Source organism: Papio anubis, chromosome 13 (genome assembly GCF_008728515.1).
Source record: "Papio anubis isolate 15944 chromosome 13, Panubis1.0, whole genome shotgun sequence".
NCBI lineage: Eukaryota > Metazoa > Chordata > Mammalia > Primates > Cercopithecidae > Papio > Papio anubis.
Window position 1 is genome coordinate 61,622,460 of NC_044988.1, and position 18,022 is coordinate 61,640,481.

At 42.1% G+C, this 18,022-nt stretch overlaps 1 protein-coding gene across 1 annotated transcript; it reads left to right on the forward strand.

Moving 5' to 3' along the window:
- Positions 1-51: 51 nt before the first annotated feature.
- Positions 52-17,033, forward strand: CHMP5 (charged multivesicular body protein 5). Its single transcript, XM_031654306.1, has 8 exons — positions 52-322; positions 1,184-1,288; positions 3,027-3,073; positions 6,139-6,232; positions 6,661-6,732; positions 12,300-12,408; positions 13,949-14,061; positions 16,329-17,033. Exons 1-8 carry the CDS (start codon positions 254-256, stop codon positions 16,377-16,379), a joined length of 660 nt encoding a protein of 219 aa, XP_031510166.1. The 5' UTR covers positions 52-253; the 3' UTR covers positions 16,380-17,033.
- Positions 17,034-18,022: the final 989 nt, after the last annotated feature.

Consider the following 18,022-nt stretch of genomic DNA (forward strand, 5'->3'; position numbering starts at 1 on the left):
CTGAGGCCCCGCCTTGCTACAATAAAACCCCTCCCACTCCTTCCACCAACACTCCGCCCCCTGCAGGCTCTCTCCGAGTGCACCAAGTTGTTTTGCTCTCCTTCCCCGGAAGACCCGGCTGAAAATCCGGAAAAAGAATCGGGAAACGCCAGGGGGCATATTGCGCTTGCGCACAGAGGGGCCGGAAGTCGAGGCGGGAGGCTTCCGTTTCTGGTTTTGCTCAAGTGTTTGGGTTTCTTCGCGGCCGCTGAAGATGAACCGACTCTTCGGGAAAGCGAAACCCAAGACTCCGCCGCCCAGCCTGACTGACTGCATTGGCACGGTGGGCATTTGATCATGCATAAGTAGGCTCAGGATCTCTGACACACCCGACCCCGCCCACCCCCGGTGCCGGGCCCCTATTCTTCCACTTCGTTTCGGGTCCTGGGCCCCTTATACGTCGGCGCTCTCTGTCCCACCTTCTCCCCTTCATCCCTGTTACCCAAGTCATTCCTAACCCCACAAACCAGGGACCCCGTAACCCCATCACTGCCTTGCCCTGCCAGCACCCAACCCGTTTTGATGCCCATTGCCCGTCCACTCTCGCCTTGATCGTCTCACTTCACCCAGCCCTAGGCCCATACACCCTTCCCACCTCGTCCTGCCTGATCCCTTACCCTTCTTGCATCTGTCATCCCCAGCCCACATCAGGACTCAGCTTGATATCCTAGGTCAACATTATCTGTACCTCAGTCTTGGATCTCAGTAACACAAAACTCAGAACCCTGGCCCTTCAGATTAAGCCACCATCCCCGATTTAGGAAATGGCACTAGATCTACAATCAGCTGGTTTCACTGGGCACTGGCCCATTTCACGCGCCTCTTGGATGAGCTCTTAGCCTGGCTAATCTCTGATTCTAGGGAAATTCCAACTCAACTCAGTGATTCTCAAATTATTTTCTGCCCCAACCCACTTGAGGGCTACCTGGTATATCAGAATTGGGGGAGTGTGGCGGGGGAGTCAGAGTATAATTTATAAAAGCCCAGAGTTTCTGGCTGGGAATGCCCTTCTTTGTGAACCACTGGTTTTCACCCTTCCCCTTAAGCTCCTCTTTTCTTCCTCTGTATTCCTTCCTCTCTACCTGCCCCTTCTGGATTAAGTGTATTTTAGTAACTACCAGTGCATTTGATATTTTCCCCCAAGGTGGACAGCAGGGCAGAATCCATTGACAAGAAGATTTCTCGATTGGATGCTGAGCTAGTGAAGTATAAGGATCAGATCAAGAAGATGAGAGAGGGTCCTGCAAAGGTAAGGTAGGCAGCAACCGCTGCATAAGGTGCTGGCACAGCCTAGTTTTAGCACTTATAGAAATAGGGCCTAGTTTGGCTGGGCACGGTGGCTCATGCCTGTAATCCAGCACTTTGGGAGGCTGAGGCGGGTGGATCACGAGGTCAGGCATTTGAGACCAGCCTGGCCAACATAGCGAAACCCCATCTCTACTGAAAACACAAAAACTTAGCTGGGCATGGTGGCGGGCGCCTGTAATCCCAGCTACTCAGGAGGCTGAGGCAGAAGAATCACTTGAACCTGGGAGGCGGAGGTTGCAGTGAGCAGAGACCACACCGTTGTACTCTAGCCCAGGTGACAGTGTGAGACTGCGTCTCAAAAAAAAAAAAAAAAAAACAGGACCTAGTGCAGGGGCTGTGAGCGTCTCTACAGAAGAGATGCTTACAGTCTCATAAGGAGAAAATACGTGAGGGTGTATCCTTTAGGGAGGAGAGTTTGCAACCAAATATGGAAGGGAGGCTGGGGATTGATCTGGTGAAAAGAGATGCTGGTCACACGTCTAAAAGCATGTGCATGAGAATTAGCATATTATACTGAGAAGGTGGTCATCTGGAGAGGAAGACTAGGCTGTGCTCAAGATCAATGACTTGCCAAGCTGGTCAGGTTAGGTTGGTATACTAGACTGCTTAAGGCGTGGCCTGCTGGGAAAAAGTGAACTAGGCGTCTGGGACCAGTGTTCTAATACTAACACTGTCCCTGCCATCTAGTTGTGACCTTGATAAAGTCACTTATTTTCCACTCCTGTTAGGTAGAAACATAAAATACTGCGTTTAAGCACATGGAGTGTGGATATAGAAGTACCTTGTTTTTTCCAGATCCATAACTTATTAACCATGTGAGCCTGGGTATCACTGAACCTCTATTACCTCATCTATAAAACAGAGATAATACCTACCATACAGTATGAGGATTAAATGAGGTAATTGATGTGTACCACTATGTCTAGGATAAAGTAGTACTCAGTAAATGTGAGTTATGATAATCTGTGAAGTAATAATACCTGTTTTTCCTTCCTTATTGGAGAAGACAAATAAAATGATCTACAGCATTCTATAGAAAAGGAAGGCTTTTCCCAGTCATCTTAGTGGATGATGGGGAATGAAGAGCAACCAGAGGCAGGAAGGCCCATCTAGATTTGAGACAATGAAAGCCCAAACCATGGTGGTAGGAAACCAAAGAATCAGTTTGAAAGTGAGTTCTGAAATCAGCTAACAGGATGATTGTTCATGAACAAACTACAGAAAGAGGAAAGATAAGGTTGATATAAAGATTTTCAACCTAGAGAGGTGAGAGATTGGTGGGCCATTGTTACCTATTTCCAAGGTGAGATAAGGTTTAGGAGTTTGGAATTATTGAGGTTAAGTTGATAGGCTATACAAGTGAAGAATCTCTCTAAGGCAACTGGATATACAGAATCAGCACTTTTGGGGCTAGAGGCGGAGATAATATGCATTAGGAAAAGAGAAAGTAGTTCAGGACTCTGGGATGTGGGATGCAAAGACAGATAGGAGCTAAGGCTTAAAGACTGGACTTTAGAGATACCTGTTTTGGGGAGGGGAAGAACAGAATCCAGGAGCCATTATGCCTACTACTTTGAAGAAGAGAGGAAGTAGGCATGTGAGTTTGAGGCTATGGGAAATTTCTTTTACTGTATGTGTGTTTTCCACCTTATTTTTATTAAATCTGTTTTTCTCTCCAGAATATGGTCAAGCAGAAAGCCTTGCGAGTTTTAAAGCAAAAGCGGATGTAAGTTACACACACAATTTCTTTCCCTGTAGCAGGTTTAACTAAAAGAAAAATGGTCTTCCATTCCTTCAGGTTTTCATACTATTTTCTAAGCACTCTTGATTTAATTACAAATTTTCATTGACAAGTAATTAAATACAGTTAGCTGGGTTCTTCCCCGCTACATGTTCAGCAATATCTGTTGTAACAACTTCCATCTAAATAGAACTTTTTGCCATGATAGAGATGCTCTATATCTGTGTGCTCAATACAGTAGCTATTAGCAACATGTGGTTATTGAGCACTTGAAATGTGGCTGGTGTGACTAAGGAACTGAAGTTTAAATTTTATTCAATTTAAATAATTTAAGTAGCCTTAAATGGTTAGTGACTACTGTTTTGGACCAGATCTGTAGGGTTTGGTTTTCCTATTATTTATTTTAGAGTGTACCTTTTTTGTTTTTGTTTGTAAAGTTAGGAATCCTAAATGTTTGTTCCCTCCCACCATAATAAATTTAAAGATCCTTAATTTGTTTTAGGCGACTATGTCCCAGTTTTGAGCAGAAGCTAACTAGTATCTTTGGTGCCTACCTCTGTGGACTGTTCAGCTGATGAGATCCTCTGCAGGGTTATAGAGGTCAGGTGTAATTAGCTATTGAGGAACTAGAAAGATTGTCAGTATCTCTCTTCCTATATTAAAACGACTTTTTATAAGATACCGGATGCCATCTTCCTCCTTTTAGATTAGATCAAATTGGAAAAAGAAATTGTAATGCCTAGACTGGTGAGAGTGTGGTGAAATGATTTACCTTCTTAATTGGTAGCATTACTAGTTTTAAGTAACGTTTTTTGTGATAAAAAGAATACAGGTTCATTGTAGAAACTTGGAAAATACATAAATATGAACAGCAGAAAATAAAATTTACCTAGATTCTTACTGCTAGAAATAACCACCTTTAAAATGCTAATTTCTTCCAGTTTCTTTCCTCTGCTTCTGCATATGTGGTATGTGTGCATATAACTTTTTAGAAGAAATGAAATTGTAGTGTGTATATGTAGCTTTTCCTTTTCCACTTAATATCGTGAGCATTTCCCTGTTCTTTTAAATATTCTTTGGAAACTTTACATTTTTTAATGAGATTATAATATTCTACCATTTGCTTGCACCATGAATGGACCATTCTTTTTTTTTTTTTTTTTTTTTGAGACGGAGTCTCGCTCTGTCGCCCAGGCTGGAGTGCAGTGGCCGGATCTCAGCTCACTGCAAGCTCCGCCTCCCGGGTTCCCGCCATTCTCCTGCCTCAGCCTCCCGAGTAGCTGGGACTACAGGCGCCCGCCACCGTGCCCGGCTAGTTTTTTTTGTATTTTTTAGTAGAGACGGGGTTTCACCGTATTAGCCAGGATGGTCTCGATCTCCTGACCTCGTGATCCACCCGTCTCGGCCTCCCAAAGTGCTGGGATTATAGGCTTGAGCCACCGCGCCCGGCCTGATCATTCTTTTTCTAGTTGGGTAGATTGTTTCCAATATTGTATAAAGAACATAGTGACATAAGTCTTTGAGGTAATATTATAATTTGATATAAAACTTTATTTTACAAACATTTTGAACACCAGACATTATATTAAGTCAGATGGATTACCTAATTATGGGTACAAAATTAATAAAACATACCTAGGGCTGGGCACAGTAGCTCACACCTATAATCCCAGCATTTTGGGAGGCCAAGACAGCAGATCAGTTGAGGTCAGGAGTTGGAGATCAGCCTGGTCAACATGGTGAAATCCCGTCTCCACTAAAAATACAATTAGCTGGGTGTGGTTGCGTGCGCTTGTAGTCCCACCTACTTGGGAGGCTGAGGTGGGAGAATCGCTTGAACCCAGGAGGCAGAGATTACAGTAATCTGAGACGGCACCACTACACTCCAGCCTGGGCAATAGAGCAAGACTGTCTCTAAACAAACAAATAAATAAATAAACAAAATAAAATATACCTGTCTTCAAGGAGTTCAAAATTCTGGAAAACCGTTTAGCTATATGTATGAAGAGCCTTAAAAATAGTTTACCCTTTGCTCTAAGAATTTCACTTCTGTATATTTATCATAGAAAATAATTATAAAGACATACTAAGATATGCAGCAGGCCTGGCGCAATGGCTCATGCCTGTAATCCCAGCACTTTGGGAGGCTGAGACGGGCGGATCACCTGAGGTTGGGAGTTCGAGACCAGCCTGACCAACATGGAGAAACCCTGTCTCTACTAAAAGTACAAAATTAGCTGGGCATGGTGGCGCATGCCTGTAATCCCAGCTACTCCAGAGGCTGAGGCAGGAGAATTGCTTGAACCCAGGAGGCGGAGGTTGCAGTGAGCCGAGATGGTACCATTGCACTCCAGCCTGGGCAACAAGAGCAAAACTCTGTCTCAAAAAAAAAAAAAAAAAAAAGATACGCAGCAACATAGAAAAAAGCAAATGCTATAATGTTAAGTGGAAAATAGTGTTATAACTAACATATAGTCATGTGCTGCATAACAATGTTTTTGTCAATGAATAACAGAACAGACTGCATTATACCACTCTGGCCCCTATAAGGTTATAATACTGTATTTTTACTGTATCTTTTCTATAGGATGTTTAGATACACAGATACCATAGTGTTACAATTGGCTACGATATTCAGTACAGTAACATGCTGTACAGGTTTGTAGCCTAGGAGCAAGCACTAGGCTATGTCATATAGCTTAGGTGAGTAGTGGGCTATACCGCACAGGTTTGTGTAAATACACTCTGTGATATTTGCACAATGATGAAATTGCCTAACAATGTATTTCTCAGAACATATCCCCATTGTTAAGTGATGCATGACTGTACATGCAAAGGAAAAAGACTGGAGGGACACATCGAATGATATTTGTGTTAGAGTGATTAAATTGTTTTTGCCAATTTCTCTGTGTGATACCTAATTTTTAAGTTTTTTGTTCCTTTTTTTTTTTTTTTTTAAAGAAAATACTCTTATTTAGTGTGGGGATACTTTGTTCTTGAGGATTTCTGTCTGGTTCATATATTTGCCATTCTCAATTGACTCTAAAAAGGTATGAGCAGCAGCGGGACAATCTCGCCCAACAGTCATTCAACATGGAACAAGCCAATTATACCATCCAGTCATTGAAGGACACCAAGACCACGGTAATCCCAAAACATCTTTTCCTGTTATTTCATTTATTTATTCTTATTCTCTTTTCCTATGGCTTTTTAAAGACAGTTGAACCAGCTGGGTGCAGTGGCTCACGCCTGTAATCCCAACACTGGGAGGCTGAGGTGGGTGGATCACCTGAAGTCAGGAGTTCGAGACCAGCCTGACCAACATGGTGAAACCCTGCCTCTACTGAAAAATACAAAAATTAGCTGGGTGTGGTGGTGCACACCTGTAATCACAGCTACCTGGGAGGCTGAGGCAGGAGAATCGCTTGAACCCAGGAGACAGAGGTTGCAGTGAGCCATTGCACTCCAGCCTGGGCAGCAAGAGTGAAACTGTCTCAAATAAATAAATAAATAAAGACAATTTAGCCAACATGACTTTCTAAAACATTGTGTTTTCTTCTTCCTTTTCTTAGGTTGATGCTATGAAACTGGGAGTAAAGGAAATGAAGAAGGCATACAAGCAAGTGAAGATCGACCAGATTGAGGTGAGACGTATGCTACTTTCTGCAAGAATGTGCACTAGTTTCTGAGAGAATCCAAACGAGTGTGTGTGTGATAGGAATAGCACAGGAGAGGAACTGAATCTTGGGGCTGCCGTTGACTAGTAGAGTAACTTCAAGAAAGGGTACCAAATGTCTCAGTTTCCTCAGATCCTAATACCACATACAGTTACAGACTGTCCCTGATTTAAGATGGTTCAACTTAACGATTTTTCAGTTTGATGATGGTGCGAAAACTATATGTATTCAGTAGAAACCATACTTTGAATATCCACGTAACCATTCTGTTTTTCAGTTTCCTTACAATATTTAATAAATTACATGAGATACTCAACACTTTGTTATAAAATAGGCTGTTAGATGATTTTGCCCAACTGTAGGCCAGTGTAAGTGTTCTCAGCACAATTAAGGTAGGCTAGGTTAAGTGATGGTTTAGTAGGTTAGGTGTATTGAATGCACTTTCTTTTTTTTTTTTTTTTTTTTTGAGGGGGAGTGCTCGTCTCGGCCTCCCAAAGTGCTGGGATTACAGGCTTGAGCCACCGCGCCCGGCCCGCCTCCCGGGTTTATGCCATTCTCCTGCCTCAGCCTCCCGAGTACCTGGGTCTACAGACCCCCACCACCTCGCCCGGCTAGTTTTTTTTGTATTTTTTAGTAGAGATGGGGTTTCACCGTGTTAGCCAGGATGGTCTCCATCTCCTGACCTTGTGATCCGCCCGGCAGGCCTCCCAAAGTGCTGGGATTATAGTCTTGAGCCACCGCGCCTGGCCCTGAATGCACTTTCTACTTAAGATATTTTGAACTTACGATGGATTTATCAGAATGTAACCCTATCATAAGTCAAGGAACTTCTGTATTATGAGGATGAAATAAATGAGCTAGTATATCTACACGCACAATGCCTGGCCTATAATAAGCATCCAGTAGTTACTTTTAACTAATGCAATGATACTTAGTCTGTTTCTTCAATGGTAGAGTAGTGATGTTGTTGCCTTTTCCCAGGACTGTCATGAGTGTTAAATGAAGGTATGTAGGTAAAGTGTGTGTAAAGTGTTTAGCCCAACTCCTGGTGTAGTAGACTTGGTTCCCTTTTCTAGTAATTCTCTTTAGATTTTTAATAATAATGTCATTAGTTCCTTACAGTTAGCATTTTTTATTGGAATTGGGTATTGACCAGGGAGATGAGCCCTAAGAGCTTGGCAGCTCTCAGCTGTCAGATGAACAGCCCAGGTGGCAAGAGGAGATAGCAGAGGGAGTGAGTGGTGACTGGTCAGAGGAGAGAGGCTTCCTTTCTGCATACAAAATGGTGCTCTTGACCTTTACCCCCTAACTAGAATGTCCATTTCCTTGAATGCAGGGACTTGATTTTGTTCACTACTATGTCCCCAGTGCCCACAGCAATGCCCCGCCATAGTTGGTGCTCAGAAAGTATTTGATGGTTGATGAATCAGAGACTATAAAAGGAGATAAAGCCAAAAAAAAAAGGGGGTGAGAGAAAGCTGTATGGCCTGATTCAAGCAGTGTTTGTTGGGTGAGCAGTTACTACATACCAGGCATTTTATTGCCTCTGCAAAGGTATTCTCTGATAATGCTGATCTTTAGTAAGAGTAAAGGCAGGCCGGGCGCGGTGGCTCACGCCTGTAATCCCAGCACTTTGGGAGGCCGAGGCAGGTGGATCACAAAGTCAGGAGATGGAGACCATCCTGGCCAACATGGTGAAACCCCGTCTCTACTAAAAATACAAAAAAAATTAGCCGGGCGCGGTGTGGTGGCAGGTGCCTGTAGTCCCAGCTACTCGGGAGGCTGAGGCAGGAGAATGGCGTGAACCCGGGAGGCAGAGCATGCAGTGAGCCGAGATCTCACCACTGCACTTCAGCCTGGGCGACAGAGTGAGACTCTGTCTCAAAAAAAAAAAAAAAAGTGAAGGCATTTCTCCCCTCTCTCATTTTTTCAAGCACCCCTCTTAGGTTGCCTTGGTCTCTAATCCTCCACAAGTGTCTGCATGCATGGAATTAAACGATATGATACTGTCTTAAGAGCTTCACTGATAAAAGTGTTCTGTGTATGCTTGTCTTTTTTTTTTTTTTTTTTTAGACAGAGTCTCATTCTGTCACCAAGGCTGCAGTGCAGTGGTGTGATCTCGACTCACTGCAACCTCCGCCTCCTGGGTTCAAGCGGTTCTCCTGCCTCAGCCTTCCAAACAGCTGGGATTACAGGTGCCCACCACCATGCCCAGCTAATTTTTGTATTTTTTTGTAGAGATGGGGTTTCACCATGTTGGCCAGGCTAGTCTCAAACTCCTGACCTCAAGTGATCCGCCCACCTCGGCCTCCCAAAGTGCTGGGATTACAGGCGTGAGCCATCACTCCCAGCCATCTTTTTTTGTATAATATCATTTGCCATTAAAATATAATGAAATGCAATGGTATTTTCTGCTTTTAGGGTTCCTTGTGTTTTAATTAAAGCTATTTAATAGGAACAAAAGAGAAACTTTGGTCTTTGTGAATGCTTTCTATGTCTCTTCGTCTCTCACCTGTGGTTGTCTGTCTGTCTCCCTGCCTAATCCTTTTCCTGTCCTCCAATAGATTGCCAGCATGACAGGTGGAGAGCCCCTTTAACTCTTTTGGTGTGTATGTGTCTTTGGTTAGATCCGAATTTTTTGGTTAGATTTATTTTCCTAAAATGCTTTACTTGGAAAATATTTTCATTGTTTTATAGCTTTAACTTTCTATTTTGCTGTTGTGTGCGTGTAGGTCTGTTTTTCTTTTGCTTTTTTCAGTTTCTGCATATCACTGCGTCAATGTTCTTTTTAGCTTAGTGCTTATATTTTTTTATATTGCTTTTGTTTGTTTATGCAATAGAAAACCAGCTAATTGTGGGATGAATTTTTTCTGTGTCTATTCTGGAGTCTTGCTAGGAATCCTATTCATAGATGATCTGGGAGGATGTGTCTTGATGTGTAATACTATTGTATAAGCTTGACTTGATTAGCTTTCTGTTATTTTCATTGTCTTTTAATTATTACTCAGCCAGTGCTTCTCTGTGTAGCAGAGTGTTAAATATGCATATAATGTGGCAGTTTGGTACTTGGAAATACAGAAAATCAAAGTTTAAAAAAAAAAATTTCCCCTCCATTTTACTACCCTTTTCACCTTTATGGGGTCCAGGAAGGAATTTTCTTTTTTCTTTTTTGCTGTTGCCCAGGCTGGATTATAGTGACTCAGTCTCAGCTCACCACAACCTCCGCCTCCCAGGCTCAAGCCATCCTTCTGCTTCAGTCTCCCGAGTAGCTGGGACTACAGGCATACACCATGCCCAGCTAAATTTTGTATTTTTTGTGGAGATGAGGTTTTGCCATGTTCCCCAGGTTGGTCCCAAACTCCTGAGCTCAAGCGATCTGCCCACTTTTGCCTCCCAGAGTGCTGGGATTACAGGCATAAGCTACTGCACCTGGCAGAATTTTCAAATGTCTTGCATTGCGTTAGAAATTCTGAAGGATAAATGGTACTGATTTGGTCCTTTTGCTTTATCAACACTAGTTCTATTCCTGTCTGTGTGGAATTACAGTATATGAAGAGTGTATTGTTCTGCACATAATTAACACAGTAAAATATATATAGTATTGGGTGCTTAGTGTTTTACATATATTATTGCAATAAATCCTTACAATAACCGCAGTGAGAATATGGCTATTTTATTTATTTATTTATTTATTTTCGAAATGGAGTCTCGCTCTGTCGCCCAGGCTGGAGTGCAGTGGCGCGATCTCGGCTCACTGCAACCTCTGCCTCCCGGGTTCAAATGATTCTCCTGCCTCAGCCTCCTGAGTAGCTGGGATTACAGGCGCATGCTGCCATGCCCGGCTACTTTTTTGTATTTTAGTAGAGATAGAGTTTCACTGTGTTGCCCAGGCTGGTCGCAGACTCCTGAGTTCAGGCAATCCACCCGCTGCGGCCTCCCAAAGTACTGGGATTACAGGCATGAGCCACCGCGCCAGGCCAGATACGGCTATTAATAATTCCATTTTACAAATGAGGAAAATAAGGCTTAGAGACATTACTTCTCATTGAGTAATGGCAAAATTGAACTTGGGTATATCTGACTCCAGAGTCTCACTCCTAACCATTATACCAGCTGCCCTTTGTTATGCTATACCACTTCTTAGATTGGTTTCACATTACAGTTTACCCTTGAACAGCAAATGCAGTTTGAACTGCATGAGTCACTTATATGCAGATACTTTTCAACCAAACAAGGATCAAAAATATAGTATTTGCAGGATGTGAAACCACCCATATGGAAGGCCGACTGGGGACTTAGGTATGGGCAGATTTTGGTATAGGCAGACATCCTGGAACCAGTCCCTTGCGTGTACCAAGGGACAACTGCATTTTTAGCCTTGTAGTAATCTCCCTGTTAAGCACAGGTAGATTATTCACACATGATTTATGCCCTCGGTCCATTTTTTTCACCAGCCTTGTCTTGGCTGTGACACCTATCATGATTCCCTTACTGATTCTCCACCCAGGGTGGGCCATGTACAACTCACTTTTTCTACCACTTCAGTTGTTTTTACTCTTGCCTCCTTTCTCTACACAATGTAATCTGTCTTTGACTGACTTGAGAAGAATAATTTGCTTGTCTCAATAACCTCCCTGTCTTCATTAACTAGAAAATGATTGATAGTTTAGATCAAGATAGTTGCTTGATTTAATGTTTCAAGTAAAACTTTCTGTAATAGTAGACAGCTAGACAGCTGACATCATCTATTCTCACATAGGACTTTGGGCTTCCATGAGGCACTTTAAAATCAAATCCAGCCGGGCATGGTAGCTCATGCCTATAATCCCAGCACATTGGGAGGCTGAGGCGGGCAGACCACCTGAGGTTGGGAGTTTGAGACCAGCCTAACCAAGATGGCAAAACCCTATCTCTACTGAAAATACAAAAATTAGCCAGGCGTGGTGGCGCACACCTGTAATCTCAGCTATTTGGAGGCTGAGGCAGGAGAATTGCTTGAACCCGGGAGGTGAAGGTTGCAGTGAGCTGAGATTGCACCATTGCACTCCAGCCTGGGCGACACAGCGAGACTCCATCTCAATAAATAAATAAATAAATAAAGTAAAAAATAAAGTGAGAGATCGCCAATTCTATTCTTTACTTTTAAGTTCACATTTTGCCACCAAAAATAGGTGGGGGATTATGTGGGTCAGTAACATTCATAGTTATTGTTAGAGGAAATCTTTGGGCTTGTGGTTTTTAATTCTTAAGCATTCTCTCATACTTTTAATTAGAAGGGATGTTTAAGAGTTACTTGAACCTGTCCTTTAGAGGAGTGTCTGCTCAGTTGTTGACATTAAAAAATTGCTAGCCAAAGACTGGGCTAGGGGAGGTGAACTAACAGTTTTTGAGAACTGTTTTATGTGCTTGGTGTTTTACATACATTATCTTTTTAAAAATTGCTCATGTCTAGATTCAAAGGAGAATGTAGGGGAAAGGGGTACTTAGAATAAAATGGTAAATAAGAGAAAATCCTCTCATATATATTTCCATAGGATTTACAAGACCAGCTAGAGGATATGATGGAAGATGCAAATGAAATCCAAGAAGCACTGAGTCGCAGTTATGGCACCCCAGAACTGGATGAAGATGATTTAGAAGCAGGTAAGTTATGAGAAAAGTAATGTATATTTAGTTTTGGAGTCCAAAAGGAACAACTGCCTGGGACCTTTTCCCAAATGCTAGTGAAAATTTCTATCAGGATTTCCTGAAGGTTAGTTTACGGTACAGTCCCTGGGCAAAGAGCTTGTGAGGCAGCCACATCAGACTGTATACTCCACCAACAACAGTGGGATGGATCAACTCTGAAGGAAGTCCAGGTATAGGCTGACCTGGTGCTTAGTATCTGTAAGTGTCCTCCACATGGCCTTTCCTTGCTATATTCCTTTTGATTTTGTTCTACTTGTTTTCCTAGTTGGAGTGATCTCCCTCAGAACAGCAAAACCAATTAAGAAACAATAATTAGGGCCAGGCACTCTAATCCCAGCACTTTGGGAGGCCAAGGTAGGCGGATCCACTCAAGCCGTGGAGTTCGAGACCTGGCAGAGCAATGTGGCGTGACCCCATCTCTATAAAAAATACAAAAATTACCCAGGCATGGTGGTGTGTGCCTGTAGTCCTAGCTACTCGGGAGGCTGAGGTGGAAGGATCACTTGATCCCAGGAGGTAGAGGTTCCAGTGAGCTGAGATTGCACCACTGCAGCCTGGGCAGCACAGTGAGACCTTCTCTCAAAAAAAAGAAAAAAAGAAATAATCGTTGGCAAATACTTAGTGTGCATCTACTCTATACCAGGTATTCTACTAGGTGGTGGGAATTTAGCACTGAATAAAAATGCAGTCCCTACATTCATGAAGCTTCTCTAGCAGTGGAAGACATAAATGGTTTGCTTCAAGTAATTACTAGAGCACAGACTATAGGCAAGAAGTATGGGGTAGCATGGGAGCACATACTAAGGGACTCTAACCTAGTTAGTAGTGGGAGAGAGGCATGGGACCTGAAGGATGAGTAGGGGATAGCATGAAAAAATGAGAAGGGTTGTCAAATGGCCTCAGGGAGAGCAGTCTGGAACCTATTGCAATAACCATTTAAGAGATGATGGTGGCCGAGACTAGCTAGGGTGATGGTAGCAGAAACAGACAGAAGTGGACAGATTGAAGACATCTTAGAAAATTGAGTGGGCAAGATTTAATGATTGGTTGGATGTAGAAGAAGTGGGAGGTGTCAAGGGTGACTGTCAGTTTCTAGCATGCGTAACTGGGTAGATGACAGAACCATTCCACACTGAATTTCTATTGTGTGATTCCCCTGTTACATTACTGCTGCTGCTTTCCCGCTCTCTCCATGGTCTTTTTTTGCCTAGAACCTTTTAATTTTTTTCCATTTATTTCTTTATTTTTTAATTTCCCATCTTCAGTTGCCCCTGATGAGTCTCTGCCTGCTATTGTCATTCCTCTTGGGTACTTGCAACTCATTTTACCACAGACTTATTTTTGGAGTCTGATTTCATGTAATGGTCACACAGCATACAACAATCTCATGCCCTCTTCACTGCCTTCTTTCAAGTCCATCGATAAATGAGAGAATTTATTAGCTCCCAGTTTTCTTGGTTACATTTTTTTAAAATGTTGACTGTTTCAATCTCAGAGTTGGATGCACTGGGTGATGAGCTTCTGGCTGATGAAGACAGTTCTTATTTGGATGAGGCAGCATCTGCACCTGCAATTCCAGAAGGTGTTCCCACTGACACAAAAAACAAGGTGAAAGCTTTTTCTGTTTATATTTTAATGCAAAATAGCAAAGGCTTTATGCTTGACCATAAGTCTGGGAATCTAAAAGGTAGTCTTACATTAGAACAAAGAAAGACAGTCCTGGTCATTATTTTGTGAACCCTTGAAGGTCTGGTTTTTCTGCATTGGATGATGAACTGACTGCATAAACAGTGTCACTGAGGCTCAGGAATATTTTTATACAATGACAATTTGTGTAACATACATAATCACCCTTGTTGTGAGCTGGCACTGGGTACCATTGATGGGTCTTAGACATTTCCCGTAAAAGCATAAGCAACACATGCATGAGAGTTGCTAGGCAGCAGTGAAAACGTCTCACTCTCCATACACACCAGTTAATTACTGGCTGGATTTTTAATTTTATTTTCCTTTCCTTTTTTTTTTCCTATACACACAGGAGTTTAGAACGAGTGGATTTTCTAAACTATGGATTAATAATTTAAGCATAAAACTTAATGTAGAAAGATTCTAATTTAAGGCAAAAGAATCAGAACACCTGGCACTAAGTATGACTAATTACTTAGCTGTTGTAAGCTTTTCTTTTCCTTGCATCTGTAAAATACAGATAATTACAGGTATCTCATGTAATTGTTGTGCAAGCAAATTAGATCTTGTATATAAAGGACTTTGCAAACCTAAAGCACTGTCCAAATCTACATGGTTGTCTTTTTTTTTTTTTTTTGAGGCAGAGACTCATTCTGTCACTCAGGCTAGAGTGCAGTAGTGTGATCTCAGCTCACTGCAACCTCTGCCCCCCTGGTTCAAGCAATCCTCGTGCCTCAGCCACCCAGGTAACTGGGATTACAGGTGTACGCCACCATACCCGGCTAATTTTTGTATTTTTAGTAGAGACGGGATTTCGCCACGTTGGCCACACTGGTCTCAAACTCCTGGTCTCAAGCGATCCGCCTGCCTCAGCCTCCCAAAGTGCTGGGGTTATAGGCATGAGCCACTAATAATGACAACCAGGCTGAGCACAGTGTGACTTTGAGCAAAATAGCAGAAATTTATGTCTTCTTTTTGAACCTCATCAGTTTTTCCTACGTGTAAAATGTGAGAGCAAAGGGCAGGGAGGAGGTAATTTCTTAGGTCCATTACTGCTGGTTTCTGTGAGTATGCATCTTCCTCTATTGTATCCCTCCCTTCTCTGTTGAGCCTGGGATAGTCTTGCCTTTCTGAACTGCCCACTCCTCCCCGACCTCTCTGGCAACTTCAAGGTCCCAAGTCCATGGGTTACTTTTTCTCAGCAACCCATGAAATAATTTTTATTAACACTACCATAGTCCACCTTGTTAATTTCCTAGTAACAAGTCCCTGAAGCATCTATGTTATTTCCACTTTGAGAAGGTCACAGATTCCTGAGTTATATATGCTATGGATATATGGGGTTTTTGTTGTTGTTGTTGTATCTTTTTGAGATGGAGTCTCGCTCTGTCACCCAGGCTGGAGTGCAGTGGCACAATCTCTGCTCACTGCAACCTCCACCCCCGAGTTCAAGCAATCCTCCTACCTCAGCCTCCCAAGTGGCTGAGATTACAGGCAAGCTTCACCACGCCTGGCTAATTTTTTGTGTTTTCAGTAGAGATGGGGTTTCACCATGTTGGTCAGGCTGGCCTCGAACTCCTGACCTCAAATGATCCACCTGCCTCAGCCTCCCAAAGTGCTGGGATTATAGGTGTGAGCCATCACGCCCAGCCTGTTGTTGTTTTTAAAGTAAAGGAATAAAAGAATGGCTGCTCCATAGGCAGAGCAGCCCTGGTGTTCATCGATAGTGGTATTGCTGCCTATGATTATATAAAGCATGATATGGAAGTGACTGCCTATCCAAGGGCACTGCTCCTTCAAGAATTTGGGAGGCTAAGAAAGGCATTGGTCCACCTTAGGGATCAGGGTGAAAATGCAAATCTGGGGGCAAGGACCCACTGCTTAACCTTTCCTTTTTGACCCTCCCAGCCTCCTTTTCCCCTTTCCAGGTTTACTCTTAGATTTCTCTTTCTCCCTCTTTCACTCTCTTTCCCCTGTGGAGGAGTCCCCTTTTGGCCCTTTCTAGTTCTCTTCTTATCACTTCCTCCTTTACTTTTCATGAAAAAGCTCGTTCTCATCTTATGAGTAGGATTTTGGTTTTGATTGATTAAATACTTGGAAATGAGTTTTAACTATTAAATGTTTGTAATCCTTTTTTTTTTTTATCAAATGGAAAAATAGTGGCACTAAACATTGCTTCCTTTTTACAGGATGGAGTTCTGGTGGATGAATTTGGATTGCCACAGATCCCTGCTTCATAGATTTGCATCATTCAAGTATATCTTGTAAAACAAACACGTATTACGGGACTAGGAAATATTTATCTTTCCAAATTTACCATAACAAATGTAGGTTTCTTTCCTTTCTTTGAAGGAAAGTTTAATTACATTGCTCTTTTATTTTTTCCATTAAGAGACTCATTGCTTGGGAAATGCTTTCTTTGTACTAAAATTTGATTCCTTTTTTTCTTAAGAAAAACAAACTCAGTTTAAAAGTATCTTTAGCTCGTATGACTTGTTTTCATTCAATAATAATAATTTGAAATAAAACTAAGGAAATGGAATCGTAAAAATCTATGACAGTGTAACTCTGCAGTCTCAAAATGACCTGATAAATTGATAAGACAAAGATGAGATTATTGGGGCTATTCATATTATGATTCAGAATCATTTTCTATTGTGGTATTATAGGTTGGTTAAAGTGATGGCCTTTTTGATGGGTTTTGTTGTGTCTTGTGAACAAGTTATTACTGTGTCCATTATTGGAATGGAATTATCACTACTGTATCATGAGTGGGTATTTTGATTCTATGGTTCCCTCAGTATTACATGTTGACTTGTAATCAATAATGAATATTTCTTGATATTTAATGTATAGGACATTTATTTATACTCAATAAATATTTTTCAAAAGGATATCATTTTAATAATATCACTTCAGCTTAAAACCTCTACTGCGGAAACCAAATTTAATAGAACTTTAATGTCATTTCAGCCTAGAACTCCACTACAGAAACCAAACTAACCAGTAGCATTGTGAGGAAAGAGCAAGGAACAATCTGGGCTTGGGCCCTGGGTCTACCATTTACTAACTACTGAATAGTCTATTCAACTTCTCTAACCTTCTGTTTCCTTATTAGTAAAATCATGCTTAACTCACAGAGCTTTTGTGAGGAATAATTGAGGTAATGGTCATAAGTACCTCGTAAACGGCAAGGGGCTATTCTCATATGAGGGATTGTTAACAATAAAAAAGAAACGGCTTCATTCTTTTCTTAGTAGGTGCCTGGAGTGCTACAGCAAGTTCAAACTCCTGCCCAGTTTCAGGGTCTTTAATGATCCTGTCCTCCCTTCTTTACTTAACTTGTTGCCAGCTGCATTCCCCCTCCAGCCTTGCTGGGTGCCTCACAGTGCCATGTGCACCTGACTCTCACATGTCTGCAGATCAAACCAATAAACATTTACGAACACCAGCTTTGTAGAAGTCTGTACCAGCCCAGTGGTTACCAAGAACAATCACAGTTCCTCTCTTCAGGAGTTCTTGTCTAGTTATAAGTGGGGATGAGATAACGTATGTAACCCTCTCCCATCTCCAACCTCACCTTCTCAAGAAGCCTTCCAGAGGGAGCAAACATAGTATTCATCATTACCTTCTTGAAACCTTTCTTGGCTTTTCTATGAGTTCTGAGTTTTCTTCTAATCTGGCCCACTTATTCTCTTATATAGACACCTCTTTCTTAGCCCCTTGAATATTTCTTCCATTACAGTTCCAATCTGTATTCTCCTTGAGAAATCTCACACCCACGATATCAACTATTACCTACGCACTAAAGACTCAAAATGACTGTCACTAGCCTAGACTTCTTATCCTTATTTTCAGTTCTAGGCATTTCCACTTAAATGCC